This window comes from Corvus hawaiiensis, chromosome 24, assembly GCF_020740725.1.
Source record: "Corvus hawaiiensis isolate bCorHaw1 chromosome 24, bCorHaw1.pri.cur, whole genome shotgun sequence".
NCBI lineage: Eukaryota > Metazoa > Chordata > Aves > Passeriformes > Corvidae > Corvus > Corvus hawaiiensis.
The window spans coordinates 6,662,657-6,676,579 of NC_063236.1; the positions used below are offsets into that span (position 1 = coordinate 6,662,657).

A 13,923-nucleotide genomic window follows, 5' to 3' on the forward strand; every position below is an offset into this window, starting at 1 on the left:
TGCCACCGTGACTGGTCAGCATCCCCTAATCCCCCACCTGCTGCCTCGGGGCCATCCATGACTGCCCACCCTGCTGGGCCATCACAGTTAATTAGTCAGGCAGACCAGGGAACCCATCCAGCTGAAAATATCCCTTCTTGTTTCTTTTTGCCAGCTTATTTTTCAGTCGGAGCTGTCGCAGGTGTGGGGATTTGTGAGACCCCCAGATCTGAGGTGGTGGGTGGGGAGGAACTGTTTAAAATGGGCTAAGAAAAGCAGGGAGCTGGACCCACCTTCATTCCTGGACAGCTGGGTGTCACCGAGCCAAGCATTTCATGTCATTTTGCCCTTTTTCCTCTCCGGTAAACGGGGAAACCTCTGTATGTGGGGAATTCCACTCTGACGCCATGGACGGGGAAGAGAAATGTCAAGCAGATGAGCATCAAATAAAAAACACCAGACCGATGGGGAGGGCAGAGAGATAAGAAAGATGGTATTTATTTGAACAGCCACAGGAAATCAGAGATTGAAAAATGTCTAGAAAAAAAAAAAAAGCAGCAGCACATTTGGTTTAAAAAAAAAAAATCAGAGCATGCAGATGTTGGATACGTTTTCCAGCCAATCCCACCTGACCGTGCCCAGTCCCTCAGGGCCTCAACCATCATTTTTTGGCCTTGTCTCGAGGGTAACCCCCATTGGTCTTATTGAGTGACTCCATGCTGCCATTGCCCGTGGCCACGCTGGCCAGCAGCCGCTCCACCTCCCCGGGCAGCATCTGCTTCTCCTCGTTTTCCGTCTCCCGGTGGTAGAAATAGTTGAAATTCGAGACGATGACGGGCACGGGCAGAGCGATGGTCAGCACCCCCGCGATGGCGCACAGAGTCCCCACAATCTTCCCGCCCAAGGTGGTGGGACACATGTCTCCGTAGCCCACAGTGGTCATGGTCACCACGGCCCACCAGAAGCCATCGGGAATGCTGGAGAAATGCGACTGCGGCTCATCGACTTCCGCGAAGTAAACGGCGCTGGAGAAGAGGATGACGCCGATGAAGAGGAAGAAGATGAGCAAGCCCAGCTCCCGCATGCTGGCCTTGAGGGTCTGCCCCAGGATCTGCAGCCCCTTGGAGTGCCGGGAGAGCTTGAAGATGCGGAAGACCCTGACGAGGCGGATGATCCGCAGGATGGCCAAGGACATGTTCTGCTGCCCGTTGAGTTCGCTCTGCTGGATCAGCTCGGTGGTGAGCGTCACGAAGTAGGGGATGATGGACACAATGTCAATGATGTTCATGATGTTCCTGAAGAACTCGGTCTTGCTGGGGCACACGATGAACCGGACAAAGAGCTCAAAGGAGAACCAGACGATGCAGGCGGTCTCTATGACGAAGAAAGGGTCCGTGAAGGTGCTGTGGGCCAGCAAGGTGTCTGTCACATTCTTAGAAAGCTCCTCGGCGGACTTAAACTCCCTCTCCTCCCGGAACTCCGGCAGGGTCTCCATGCAGAAGATGATGATGGAGATGACAATGACCAGGACAGAGACCAAAGCTACACCTCTGGCTGCACTGGAGCTCTCGGGGTACTCGAAGAGCAGCCAGAACTGCCTGTGAAAGTCATTGGTTGGTAAGAGGGTCTCAGGATCCTTGATGAACCCTTCATCCTCCCGGAACTGGTCCATGGCTTCATCACCCAGCTCATAGAAGGTGATTTCATCAGCAAAGACGTCGATGGGGACATTGGCCGGGCGCCGTATTTTCCCCCCAGACTGGTAATAGTACAGGATCCCATCAAAACTGGGCCTGTTCCTGTCAAAGAAATACTCATTCCTCATGGAGTCAAAGTAACGCATCCTCTTTTCCGGGTCCCCAAGCAAGGTCTCGGGGAACTGGTCGAGGGTCTTGAGCCGCGTCTCAAACCTCAGCCCAGCGATGTTGATGATGACTCGTTGGTCCCCCTCATCCATGCCCACCCTCTCCCCCACCAGGTGGTCGCTGAACTCGGTGGAGAACCTGGAGAAGATGGTCTCATTGTTGGCGTTCTCGCTGTTGATGAGGATCCGCAGGTTGGACAGGAGGTTGGCGCAGCTGGGGTGGCCTTTCCGCGACTGTGCGGCGGGGCTGAGGTCGTTGGAATAACAGGGATCCTCCACGATCTGATCGGCGTTGTCAAAACTGACCAGTGCCACCTCCATCTCCTTCCAACTGGCCACGTCCATCATACACTAATCAGCTCACCAGCAGAAATCCCCGCAGCGGATGCTGGCTGCCCGCGTCTTTCCCACGCTAGGAGGATCTGCAAGGGACAGGGACACAGAGCTGAATTGTGCATGTGCTGAGCAGAGCGAAACAAACCTGAGCTCACACCACTCTGTTTTGGTTTTTAATGGAAACATTAATGCCACTGACCGGCAAAATGACTTCCAGCTAGTCGTTCACCTTTGCATCCTGCAAAGCCTTTTGGCAGGGCTTTGTCATTGCTAAAGCTCCCAAACCCGCCTCCAGAACCCAAGGATGAAAGGTCAGGCAGAAGCAGAGGATGGGGCTGAATCCAGGTGTCCCACCCTGCCTCTCCCCAGTGATCCCAGAGCAAAGGTTCCTTTCATCCTTTTCCCGGTGCGGATCCAAAGTTCAGAGCAGGATTTGGAACTTTTAAACACGGCTGTCCCGCTTAAGAGCAGCCCTTGATCCAGGTGGGAGAGGCATTGGGTCAAACCCCAGGAGGTCCTGGGCACGTTGCAGCTGGGTCAAGCAGTGTTTGGAAACAATTCCCAAAGCAGGAACCACGCGGGAATTTGGGGAGTGCAGCCCAGCAGGAAGCAGGCCAGGAGGAGAAATGTCCACCAGCCTTGGAGAACGCCTTTGCTCTGGGAAGAGGGGTTGGAACAGAACCCCTTGTCTTGATCCAGACCTTGGGGCGGGCAGAGGATGGGGTGACATCCTCCAGAGCTCTCCCAGTCCTCCTCCACGACAGACCAAGCACATTCCCAGCCCCAGGAAGAAGCTCAGGACTGAGCACTCGGGTCACTGGAGAGCACCTTTCGGGCCACAGGGTGGATTATCTCCCAGACCAGCTCTGTGAGGCACTCAGGAACAGCCAGCATGTCCCCAAATATTCCCAGGCACACACCTCCCCACACACCACCGACATCATTCTGAACTCAGCAAAGTCAAAGAGGAGCCCAGGGACCAGACCAAGTTACAGAGCTGGGAAATTACCTGTCCTGCCTCAGGGAGAAACACAGAGAGGAATCAGGCGTTAACAGGGAACGCTTCTGTGGAGATTCTCCCCAGAATGAACTTTCCAAGTAAATTCAGTGCCCTGATTTATTTCCCCTCCAAATGTATTTTCCAGACATGAGACACCACAGGAGGACACGTGGAGCTGCTCTGCGTGACCGCCGCTCACCAAGGGCACTCCGGCTTTCTTACCCAGCCAACTTCAGTGGGAGGGAGACAAAAAACCCAAATGCCCTCAACTGCCAGGAATAGCAACACAATTTAGGCCACGGAGCAGCAGCAGTGGCACCGGGGCCGGTCCTGTGATGAGGATGGTCCCCAGTGCAGGGTTTGCTTCTCAGTGCTGGGCAGGGACCCATCCCCCCATGGCTCCTGGTGCCTCGATCTCTTTCACTGGATTAATTTGGGGCATTGGATGGATCCATCCTTGCTGACACACAGCTGGGAAGGGGGTAGGACAAGCCAAAATCCTGAATCTGTTGCAGAAATGGGTATCACCATCCCGGCTTGCTGTGAATCTTCCCTCTCCTCCCCTCAGCTTTACAGCCCCGGCAGCAGAACTTCGTACAGGACCCAGCATCCCTATCCCAGACCAGGCAAAGCCTCACTCTCTCCTCAGTGGGAGAGATTCTGGGTGTGCGGACAAATCCTACAATTTATCATAAGTTATTTACAAGACCAGGTTTCTTTGCTTAAACTAAACCCACAAAGCTTGGCTACTCTTAGAAATCCAGCCCTACAGAGCTGCTTCAGGCTGGTTTTGTGCCAAATTCCCCACTTGGGACACGTAGAGGGGAGTGGTTGGGGCAAGAGACAGAACGAAGAACCCCCTGCCTGGAGGAAGCAGCAGCAGCAGCAGCATGGTTGTGTCCCCAAAGTGACCTCAGGCAAAGCTGGGGAACCCCAAGGACTCCAAACCTGAGTCCTCCAGCCCCAGCCATGCCCAGCTCGGACATGCCCAAGGTCTTCGTGGGGCTGGATTCACCCTGGGCTGGACAATTTGGTGGCTTTGTGAGAAGCTGGTGCTGGCAGGATGATTTGAGGCATCGGAGCAGCAATCCAGAGCTGAGGATAACCCTGGTTTCAGGAGCATCAGGAGGCCTGCGAAGGAATACTGCAACAAACCTGGCCCGAATAAAGCTCTTTTGAGTCTTTCAAGGGAAAAACAAACCCTGAAGGAAAGAAGAAAAGCAGCCCACCTCATTCCCTTCTTGCATTCTTGTTTGTTCTTAATATGAATCCCAAGCTGATTTTTAAATCAGAATAAAATAAAGTTTGAATCAGAGTTTAGTGTTCACTGGCAGGGTGAGCTGACCTGACCCACCACACCTCCAGCCTGGGGGAGAACCCAGAGGGGTCCCCATGTCTGGGAACGTCTCTTGGCAGTGGAACAGAGTGGAGCAGCTAAAGCTGACCATGAAATTCCCAGAATCCCAGAGTAGGCTGAGCTGGAAGGGACCCACAAGGGGAAATTGCATCCCGAGGCAGCACGGTGAGGTGATCTCAGTATTTTGAGCGTTAGGGACGCTCGGCTCTTGGCACTGCTCGCTGGGCAGGAAGGCTCTCCAGCCCCAGCTTGGAGCGACATCTGATTTGGGATGTGCTGAAAGCTGCCTTTGCTCCAGAGCCTCTGCGAACATCGAGCTGAGCCCCCCCAGCACCGTCCCTGCTGGGGAAACTGAGGCACGGAAGGGGCAATTTACATGTCTTGGGCAGGGCTGGGAGTGGAAAGTCGGGCTCATTCTCCCCCCTGGGACATGGAAAGGAGCTTTTTAGCTCCATTTCAAGCCCTTGGAACAGCTTCCCACGGGATGCAGGGCTCTGAGGTTCCTTTCCTTGCCTCAAACCCCCAGAACACGCCGATGTCTGTCTGTCCCTGTCACTGGAGGGAGGTGTCCCGCCTGTCCCCAAGCCCCCAAACCACCTTATCTGTCTCATTTTTAATTAAGACCAAAACTAACAGGGCGTCCCGAAGCCACAAAACATCCTTCCTAAGCTTTGCACCGCGCTCCAGGCTCCAGCCGAGGCTTGAACTAGAAAGTTGCCTCGTTTTTTCCTCCTAAATCACCCAACATCTGCTTCTCGGAATCTGATTAACTAATATCCTTCAGCGGAAATCCCTGCCTGTGGAAAATCATAATAATAATAAAAAAAACCACACGAGGGAGAGCGACGGTGAAAGAGAAAGGTCATTTTGAGGGAGAGTTTGTGTTTTACCCAGCACATCCCAGGGAATCGGGGCTGTGGTTTCCACCAGGCTCTCTGCATCCAGTGAAACCTTCCCGCCTGCAGTCCCCTACTCTGCCCACTCCTTCCACCACCCTCACGCTCCTGCAGTGAACAATATCCATTTCCAAGGTTTTTCCAGATTATTGGAGGCATCGAGCCTCTTCTCCCCCCTCCTCTCCTCTCCTCTCCCCATCATCCCTGAACGGGATGAGAAAGGAGCAGATTCTTCCCGCTGCCCGCCCACGCCAGCGCCTGCAAGGACTCACCTGGACAGGGCATGGAAGCGCCAAGGCTCTCTGCATCTGGGAAGAGAGTTATTAAACACGCATAGGGATGTGTAGGGAAAGCAGAGATGAAAGAAAAGTCCAGCCGTACCCTCGAAAGGTGCCTTTGGGATAACGCAGGCAATGTCATTTAAAAGGCTGCTCTCTCTTTGGTTCACCGGGGAATTGGCAGCCCCGCGCTCCGGGGCCGGGCTTTGGCAGGCGCGGCCCTGGGATCCGGCACCGTGCGGAGCCCCGGCCCCGCCATCCCCCGGCGAGCCCTGGAGTCAGCCGGGGGTCCATGGGGACAGGGGCTGGTGCCGTGCTGGGGACACCCTCTCCCCACGCCCCCTCGCCCGGGGAGGGGGGACCCGGCCACCCACCTCCTGCCCCCAGCCGCCGGCGGGCGAGACGGGGGAGGACGTGCCCTTCTGGCGGATGCCACCTTTAATCCCCGGTAATGCTCCGGATGGTCCAGCGGGGACAAGTCTTGTCCGTGACGTGGCGAGGTCTGAGCTGGTCCCCGGGAGGGAGGCCGAGAGGGGGGACAGGGACCCACACACCGCTGGCACCGGGAGAGAGATTTACAGCAGGCGAAAGGGCTCTTTTCAGTAAGAATATAAAATAATGGCATTGAGAAGAGGAGGGGAGGGGAAAGCCCAAGGGTTGGAGCATCCCCCGCTGCCCACCTACCTCTCGCCTGTGGCCGTGGGGACAGCGGGCGCCTTTCCAGGAGGGGACGGCCACAGTGCCACCACCACCACGTGGGACATCTCCGTCCCCGCCCCGGGGTGACTGGGACCAGTTGCGGCAGCGGGTACAGCTGGCACAGCCCAGCAAAGGGCATCGGTGGGGGACGAGGGAGAGGAGAGACGTGGCCCTTCCTCAAGGCTGGATGCAGCTGGATGCTGGCTCAGACCCCAGCGCCACTGGGCTTGTCACCTCCAGGAATTAATTAATTAATTAATTAATAAGCTCCCTGGGTGGACAGGACCGGGCAGGTTGGCATGAGGCGTTAAAATAACCGGGGTTTTTGTTTTCTTTCCCCGTTTTCCCCTTCTTTCCATCCCGGAGCTTGCCATGCTCACGGCCATCTCGCCTTGGGTGCTCCTGAGTGGTTTCGTCCCTGTTGGCCTCACCCAGGGCTGGATCCCACCTCTCCCTTCACCCAGGTTACCTTCCCACCGTCCTCCTCCTCCTCCATCTCCTCCTCGCCCTCTCAGGCAATGGGGGAAGGCAGAGGAGGGGGTGGCACATTTCTACCCGCAGGCTTCAGCCTGAATTCCTGAATTCCTCCACGGTGACGCTCCTTTGCTCTTGAGGGACCCGGTCACCTCGATTTCCCCCCCTCCAGCATCCTTTTCTGTCCTCTGAGCTATTTCTCCTCTCATGACGTTAATGAGCACATTAAACCTCCCTGTCCCGGAGGAGAGCCCGGCTTGGAGCCGGCTTGGAGCATCTTACAGACGTCTCCAGCCCTCTGTGATGGAAAGGGGACAGGAGATTATCCAGACCTTTGATCAGGTCCTTCAGGGAAGCTTTATCGTTTTACACACCATTTCTCTACCCCTGTAGATTACAGTCCTTAAATTTACCCTCATCCCACTGAGGGCATCTATGAACAAAAAGGAGTTAATTTTACATTCCTGGCACCTAAATTCGGCTTGTGTCCATCTCCCCTCCAAACCCAGCTCTGGAAGGGCTTTGAGCACAGGGTGATGAGATCTGTTGGCAAAATCTGACCTCTTTTGGTGTTTATTTTCCCCAAAATCTATGTGGAACTAACCAGGGTCACTTCCTGCACCCGGGCAAAGAGCAGCTGTGGCTGAGGGAAATGCGGAGCATGAAAAGCACCCAGAGGAGCCGAAGATCTGGCTTGTGCTGGGGCTGAGGAGCTTTAGCAAAAAACCCCTTGATAATGGGGATATCTCCGGAGTGACAGCGCTGCTGTGGTCCGGAGGAGACGGGAACGGGGGGAGATGCCCGGAATAACATCACTGCCTCCAAGAAACGGGGCAGTTACACAACTCCCTCATCTCTGGGGAGTTCGGCTGCACTCCGGACACCCTCGGGAAAGTTCTGCCTTTGTTCCCAGCCAAGGTGACCTTAAACACCCTCTTGGCTTTAAGGATTTCAATCCCCGCTCCAGCCAGGCTGCCCCAGGCACTCCTCCGGCGCTTCTTTCCCTCTAACCCTCTGCTCCTGGAATCACCAGCTCTGCTGGGATTTATCCCGCAGACAAATTTGGCCCCCCGAGGGTGTCCTGCATCCGGGATGGACCAGAATCCAGCAAGTCCTGGTACAGGATCGCTGCTCAGCAGTTCTGCACGCACAGCTCTGACAGCAGAGGGGAGATAAAACACCCTCGAGCCTGTCCTAAAACAGAGAGGGATTAGCTGGCAAAGGAGGAATATTTGGCAGCAGGTGCCTGAATTTTTGTTTGCACAGGGAGCTTAATTTTCCCTGCGGGAATGGTGCAGGAGACAGAGCAGCTCATCCCAGCCGCTTCCCTCTGCTCTGACGCGGGATGAGCCGGAGCAGGGAACAAGGGGGAGGCTGGAGGGGTCCTGCAGGTCCCGTCCCGCAGCGGAACGAGGCAGGGACTCTTTCTTTGCTTCTCCTGAATTCTCTGAGCCCACAGAGACTCCTGTGAAATCCGTGTGGGCCGGGCTCTGCCGTGCACCGGCTCCGGTCCGCGGAGCAGCTCGGGGCAGTAATGAGCCCCCGCTAATTGTCCTCTCCTTGCCGCACTAATTACCTGGGGTTCAGTAATTCCAGCCCCGCGGCTCTGGGATGGAGCTCAGGTGGCTCCGCGGCGTCGCCACCAAGGGAATTTTTTCTTATTTCTCGTCCCAGCTAATTGAAGTGCCCCTCAATTAGCAACAGTCCCCCAGCATCAGGAGGGCTGGATTTTGGGGGGGTGCAATTTATAAAACCACGACCCAGACCCTTCAACGCCCTCGATTAGGGCTGGGTTATTAATATTCGAGCTCTGATTCGGGCACGGAGTGTCCTCGGAGGCTTAGTGAGGTGCCCTGGGCATCTGGCACTGATGGAGCGGGGCAGGAATCATCTCGGGAAGGAAAACACGGAGCTTCTGGGTTTGCTGCTGGGGGAGACCCTGTGAAAATTTGTGGCTGGTCCTCCTCCTTAGGAGACGTGTTTGCGAATTGAACTGTTTAGATTCCAAGCGAATGTGTGCAGCTGTGAGGGAATCAGCAGGAGGGGAGATGCTGGCAGTTTGTGAATGATAAAAATATAGGAAAGAGCAATTCAGATCTTCCAGGGGATGATGGCATCTGGCAAGAGCTGCCTCTGCTTTGGAGTCCTCACTGTGGGAATAGCAGAGGAATGGAAAAGGGGCCAAAACGCACTGAAATAATGGTGTGGCTCAGAGCAATCCCAGGGTTTCTTCAGCCCCAGGAGAGCCCAGGGCTCAGGAGCAGCCAGACCTGAAACCTCTTTGCTTTTAAAAGCAGAGGTTAAAGTTTGTCTGCGGCAAGGGGAGGAAGGGGGGGACAGGATGAGCCTCAACATTTAAACACACAAATTGTCTTTAAACTGCAAGAGAGTAGGTTTAGATCAGGTATTTGGGACTAAATGTTCCCTGGGAGGGTGGGCAGGCCCTGGCACAGGGTGCCCAGAGCAGCCGTGGCTGCCCCTGGATCCCTGGAGGTGTCCAAGGCCAGGTTGGACGGGGCCTGGAGCAGCCTGGGATAGTGGGAGGTGTCCCTGCCAATGTCAGGGGTGGGGCAGGATGGGCTTTAACATCCTTCCCAACCCAACCCATCCTGGGAATCCATGAAATTCCACCAGGAAACAAATTATGAGCCTGAGCCAGCAGCCACCAGCTCCTACAGGCTACTTCCCTCTCCGTGCCTCAGTTTCCCCAGGGCTGTGGATGTGCCATAGAGCCAAGCAGGAGCTCTTCAGGAAAAGAGGCACATGAGGAAGATCCCCAGCTGGATTCCCAGTGCTGGGATGGAGTGTCCATCACTGCTGACCCCACGGCAGGCAGAGACCTGTGCCCAGCCCGACCCCTACAGCCCTCCCCACTTTTCATACCTCCTTCTGATTTTTCCACCCATATTTTTTAATATTTAAAAAATCAGATTATTAGAGAGCTCGGCACATAGAGTCCACGCCACGAGACAGATGAAACCTTTCTTATACCCAGCCATGGAGTCCAAAATTAATCAGCTATGGATTAACCGGGTCAGGACGTAATTTAATAACCAGCGAGGGCGAGTTCCTGCTCGGAGGGAGCCGGCGAGGTCCCGCTCCGAGTGTGCCGTGAAAGCGGCCACAGCCCAGCGCAGGCAGCAGGAAAAGCCAGGTGGGATGAAATCAGCCCTGCGGTGGTGCCGGCTGCTCCACCGAGGGACAGGGACAGCCTGGGACCGGGCCAGGCTTGGCTGCAGCTGAGCCCACCTCATCTTCCCTGCACTCCGAGCCGGGGTTTAGCCTGATTCAGGAAAAGATTTAAATGGATTTTTGGCTGTGAGGTGCTGCGGTGGCTTCTTGGGGATGCTAAGTGAGCTCTTCGGGGGCCGGGTCTGGTCCCCGCTGGGATTCACGGAGCAGTCGCTGCTGCAAAGTGTTGGACACACTTTGGGGAGCGGCTGCTGAATGGACACACGGACACAAAGCGCTCGGAAAGTGCTTTGATCAGCCTGGAGCGGCAGAGGTGTAAAAAAGGGGGGGTGTGGAGTGACCTCTTCCCTCCGGAGCATCCCGGCTCCGCCCGGGCGCCTGGCTGGGGCCGGGGCAGGCAGCCATCCCCCCACTGCCACCGTCCTGCTTACTGCCCTGTAACACGATAAAGAACTCGATCCCAAATCGATGGGAAACTTTCCCAGTCCGTCCCAAAGTGCTGGGATAGAGGCAGAGCGGCCCCCCTCCACCCCCAACCCAGCACCCAGAGCTCGGTGCTGTCACCTCAGTCTGCTCCTAGGGATGAACGAATGACTTTGTCCCCCTCAGAATCTGCACTGGCAGCAAACCCTGGAGGAGGGCAGCGGCCGGAGGCAAAAACGGAGAGGAGGTATAAATGGAAAGCAATAGGAAGCCGCTAATCGGGTCAGATGGATCCTGCATTGATCCCGATTTCTGCAACAGCAGCACTAAAAGCAGCCTGTGGCAGGTTTGGGGTCCCGGTGTAGCTCCAGGCTTGTGGCTTCGTGTGCTGAGCCAGAGGCACTGCAGAGGTCAGGGCGGCCCCCAGCCCAGCCCAGCAACCCACACTCCCACGGCGCCCGGGAGAGGACAGGGGAATTCGGACCCGCAATAAGTAATTAAGACTTAAAGTGATTGAGATGACGCCAGTGGGACCCTCTGACTCCTGGCAACCCCGGGGTTCCCCGCAGCACTCCCCCGGTGCTCAGGAACGCTTCACCCTCCCCGTTTCTCCAAGGACAAACTAAACTTCCCCCCTGGTCACCACCACCCAAAAAATACCCACCAAAAACCAGAAAAGCAGCCCCCGACTGCCCCAAACCCACCCACCAACCTCTCCTCTCCTCTGCCCCCAAACTTCCCCCGGCCACGACGGCGGCTGAGCCCAAGAGAGGAGCAACAAACCCGGCTTTAGCATCGTCCTCATCCTCCTCCGGCGTGCGCGGTGCCCGTGCTCCCATCGCCGCCTCCTCGGCTGCGCCGGCCGGGGCTGCCCGGCGGAGCTGCCCCTCCGCCTGTGGCGGGCAGCGCTGGGATGCTCCAGCCTCTCCTGCGGAAAGGCGATGCCGGTACCCACGTGAGCCCGGTGGGACTCCTTGCCCTCATTCTCCTTGTGCCTGAAATGGGTTTTTGCTCCCTCGCTTGTCCCGCCCGGCAGCAGCAGCAGCGGCATCCAGGACTCCAACCCACCTCTTTCATGTCTACAGAAGTGTCTGAGGCCTTTGCTTTCCGAGTGAGGGTGAGGAAGGAGCTGCGTGGAGCAGAGGGAGAGGAGGTGATGCCCAGATGTGGCCCAGATGTGACCCCTCCGACCAGAGCTGCTCACTGGGATGCTCTGCCACATGCAGCCAGGACAGGTTTCGCAGGGAGCTGGTTCTTCTGCATCCACGGAGAGAAAAGCTGGAAAAACAGGAGCCTCCAGTGCTCCCAGTGCCAGCACGGACACACCGAGCACCAGCCAGGTGGAGGCATCCAGGGCCCCTCCGGCCCTTTGTCCAGGCACTTCCTCACCTGGGCCTGGTTTTTCTCCGGAACACAGGAAAATCCTCTGTTCCCGGGAGCCTGGGATTGACATCGCAAGAGCTCCCAAACTGCTGAAGCTTCGGGAGCAGGAACTGCCTCCCCGGGGCTTTTACCGTGCTGTTCTCCTATGGCCAGGGGGAGCTGCTCCTGCAGGAGCCCCTGCGGGGGTGTCACACCTCGATGGACAGCTCTGGGTCCTGGCTGTGCCTTCACTCAGCCCGGAGCAGCCCCCGGCAGGTGCTGGGCAGAGCTCTGGATGCGGCCACAACCCCTCCGTTGTTCCAGTGATCCATCGGGACTGTGAGCATGACCCACCACCCCCACTTCAGGCAGCCCAGCTGCTGTTCCAACCCTCTGCCTGTTTTTCCAGCAGGATTTAATGAAACCACAACAATTTCCCTTTCCATGTGTTCCCCCAGCGAGCTCCACCTTCCTTCCCTGCCCCAAACTTCCAAGCTGCCCAAAAATTCCCAAGCAAAGGCAAAAACACCACTCTGCAAAGGGATTGGACGCACAGGAACGGGGGAGCACCAGCCGGGGCATTTCCTGACTGACCTCCAAAAGTCATCTGCATCCTGAATCCTCCTGCCAGCATCTTGGGAAGCGGAGCTTTTCCCTCAAGCTTTATTTCAGCCCGTGTAATTGGGGCAGGTTTGCATGCTGTGAACCGGGATAGGAAAATACTGAGATCAGCCTGCACTGAGTCCTTCCAGAGGCATCCCGGCAGGGGCGTGTGATGCCATGAAGATTTTTGCCTTTTCTTTTATACCCCTGTTATACCTTTTTACAACTTCTGTACTCTCAGTGCTTTTTGCCTACATTCTTGGACTTGTTTGTCAAGCTAAGAGACTCAACATTTTAGAAGCTTCGTAGCTGAGGATCAGTGTGCCCCAGACCCCAAGGTCCTCTCCAGAACACACACTGTAAACCAAGATAGAACCATCCAGGGGAAGGTTCCTTGGGCAGCGAGGCTCACTCGAGCCTCTCATTGGGGAATCTTTGATAGATATGCTAATTAGTAAAATCTATAATGTTATACCCAATGTTGGGAGGGGAAGAGAGACAGAGACACAGAGACGGACTCGGTGGGGTACATCTCGATGCACATGACCTGGATGTGTGCACCTAAGGATCCTTAAAATAAATACCAAGGTAAAATCCCTTTTCCCCTTCTAACCGTGTATGCCTCTTGATTTTAAGACCAGGAAAAGGCATCAGTGTGCAGAGGTGGGGTCTCCCAGGGTGCTGCTCCAGAGAAAACCCAAGGAAATTAAAGGAATCCTGGAAAATCAGGTCTGGAAAATCCACCCCACCACCCCCCCCCCCCCAGCTGTGGAAAAAATAGACCACAAAAAAAAAAAAGAAGCAAAAAGCTGCCCATGGGTCCCTCTTCTGCTGGCAGCCCCAGGCTCCTCATGCCAAGCTGGAGCTGATTTTGCCTCGGAGCAGTTTCTCAATCTCCTCCTGTAACCTTTACAAACAGAAACAGCCCAGGGACTCGCAGCTGCCCCAGGATGGGACGCCCCGGTCCCCACTCCACACCCAGGACAGAGCCACAGTTTTCCCAGCTGCATTCCAGAAGCAGAATTCTATCTTGGGATGCAATGGGAAATCAGTCACAAGGCACAGACATGGAACCTTGGCTATAAAAGCCGCGTTTTTAAGCCATTTTGGGGTTGGGGAGATGCAAAGGGAACAGCTCAACCTGGGAACCCCAACCCTGTGTCTCTGGGAATCAGCAAGACAACCATTATTTCCCCATTAAAAATTTGGCTTTGTTTGGTTGAGGCTTTGTTTGGCTGGAATTTCTGCACTGTCTGGAGACTGTCTCCTGCTGAGGCCGTGAAACTCATCACACATCAAACACGGATCAGTCCTTACCGGGTAATCCCGGGGTGGTGCTCAACTGGACCTGACCCCAACACTGACCAAGAAAAGCTTCTGATCGCTCTGAGCTCTGCCACCCATCCCTCACCCCGGTGACTGGTTTTCCATGGACTTTCCCATCGGTATTTGGAGGATGG

The 13,923-nt window shown here is 55.8% G+C and overlaps 1 protein-coding gene across 2 annotated transcripts; it reads right to left on the minus strand.

The window, feature by feature from the left end:
- Positions 1-446: 446 nt before the first annotated feature.
- On the minus strand, positions 447-11,444 carry KCNA10 (potassium voltage-gated channel subfamily A member 10). Of its 2 annotated transcripts, XM_048328439.1 has the most exons (3): positions 6,395-6,410; positions 5,705-5,740; positions 447-2,265 (listed from the first exon to the last, which is right to left on the minus strand). In XM_048328439.1, the coding sequence occupies exon 3, from the start codon at positions 2,189-2,191 to the stop codon at positions 641-643; it is 1,551 nt and encodes a 516-aa protein (XP_048184396.1). In that variant the 5' UTR covers positions 2,192-2,265; positions 5,705-5,740; positions 6,395-6,410; the 3' UTR covers positions 447-640. The 2 variants fall into 2 exon arrangements, with proteins under 2 accessions (XP_048184396.1, XP_048184395.1); XM_048328438.1 differs by lacking the exons at positions 5,705-5,740; positions 6,395-6,410 and adding an exon at positions 11,282-11,444.
- Positions 11,445-13,923: the final 2,479 nt, after the last annotated feature.

Excerpts from the sequence above, each read along its gene's own strand:
- KCNA10 (XM_048328438.1), bottom strand. The coding sequence starts at position 2,191 with ATGATGGACGTGGCCAGTTGGAAGGAGATGGAGGTGGCACTGGTCAGT.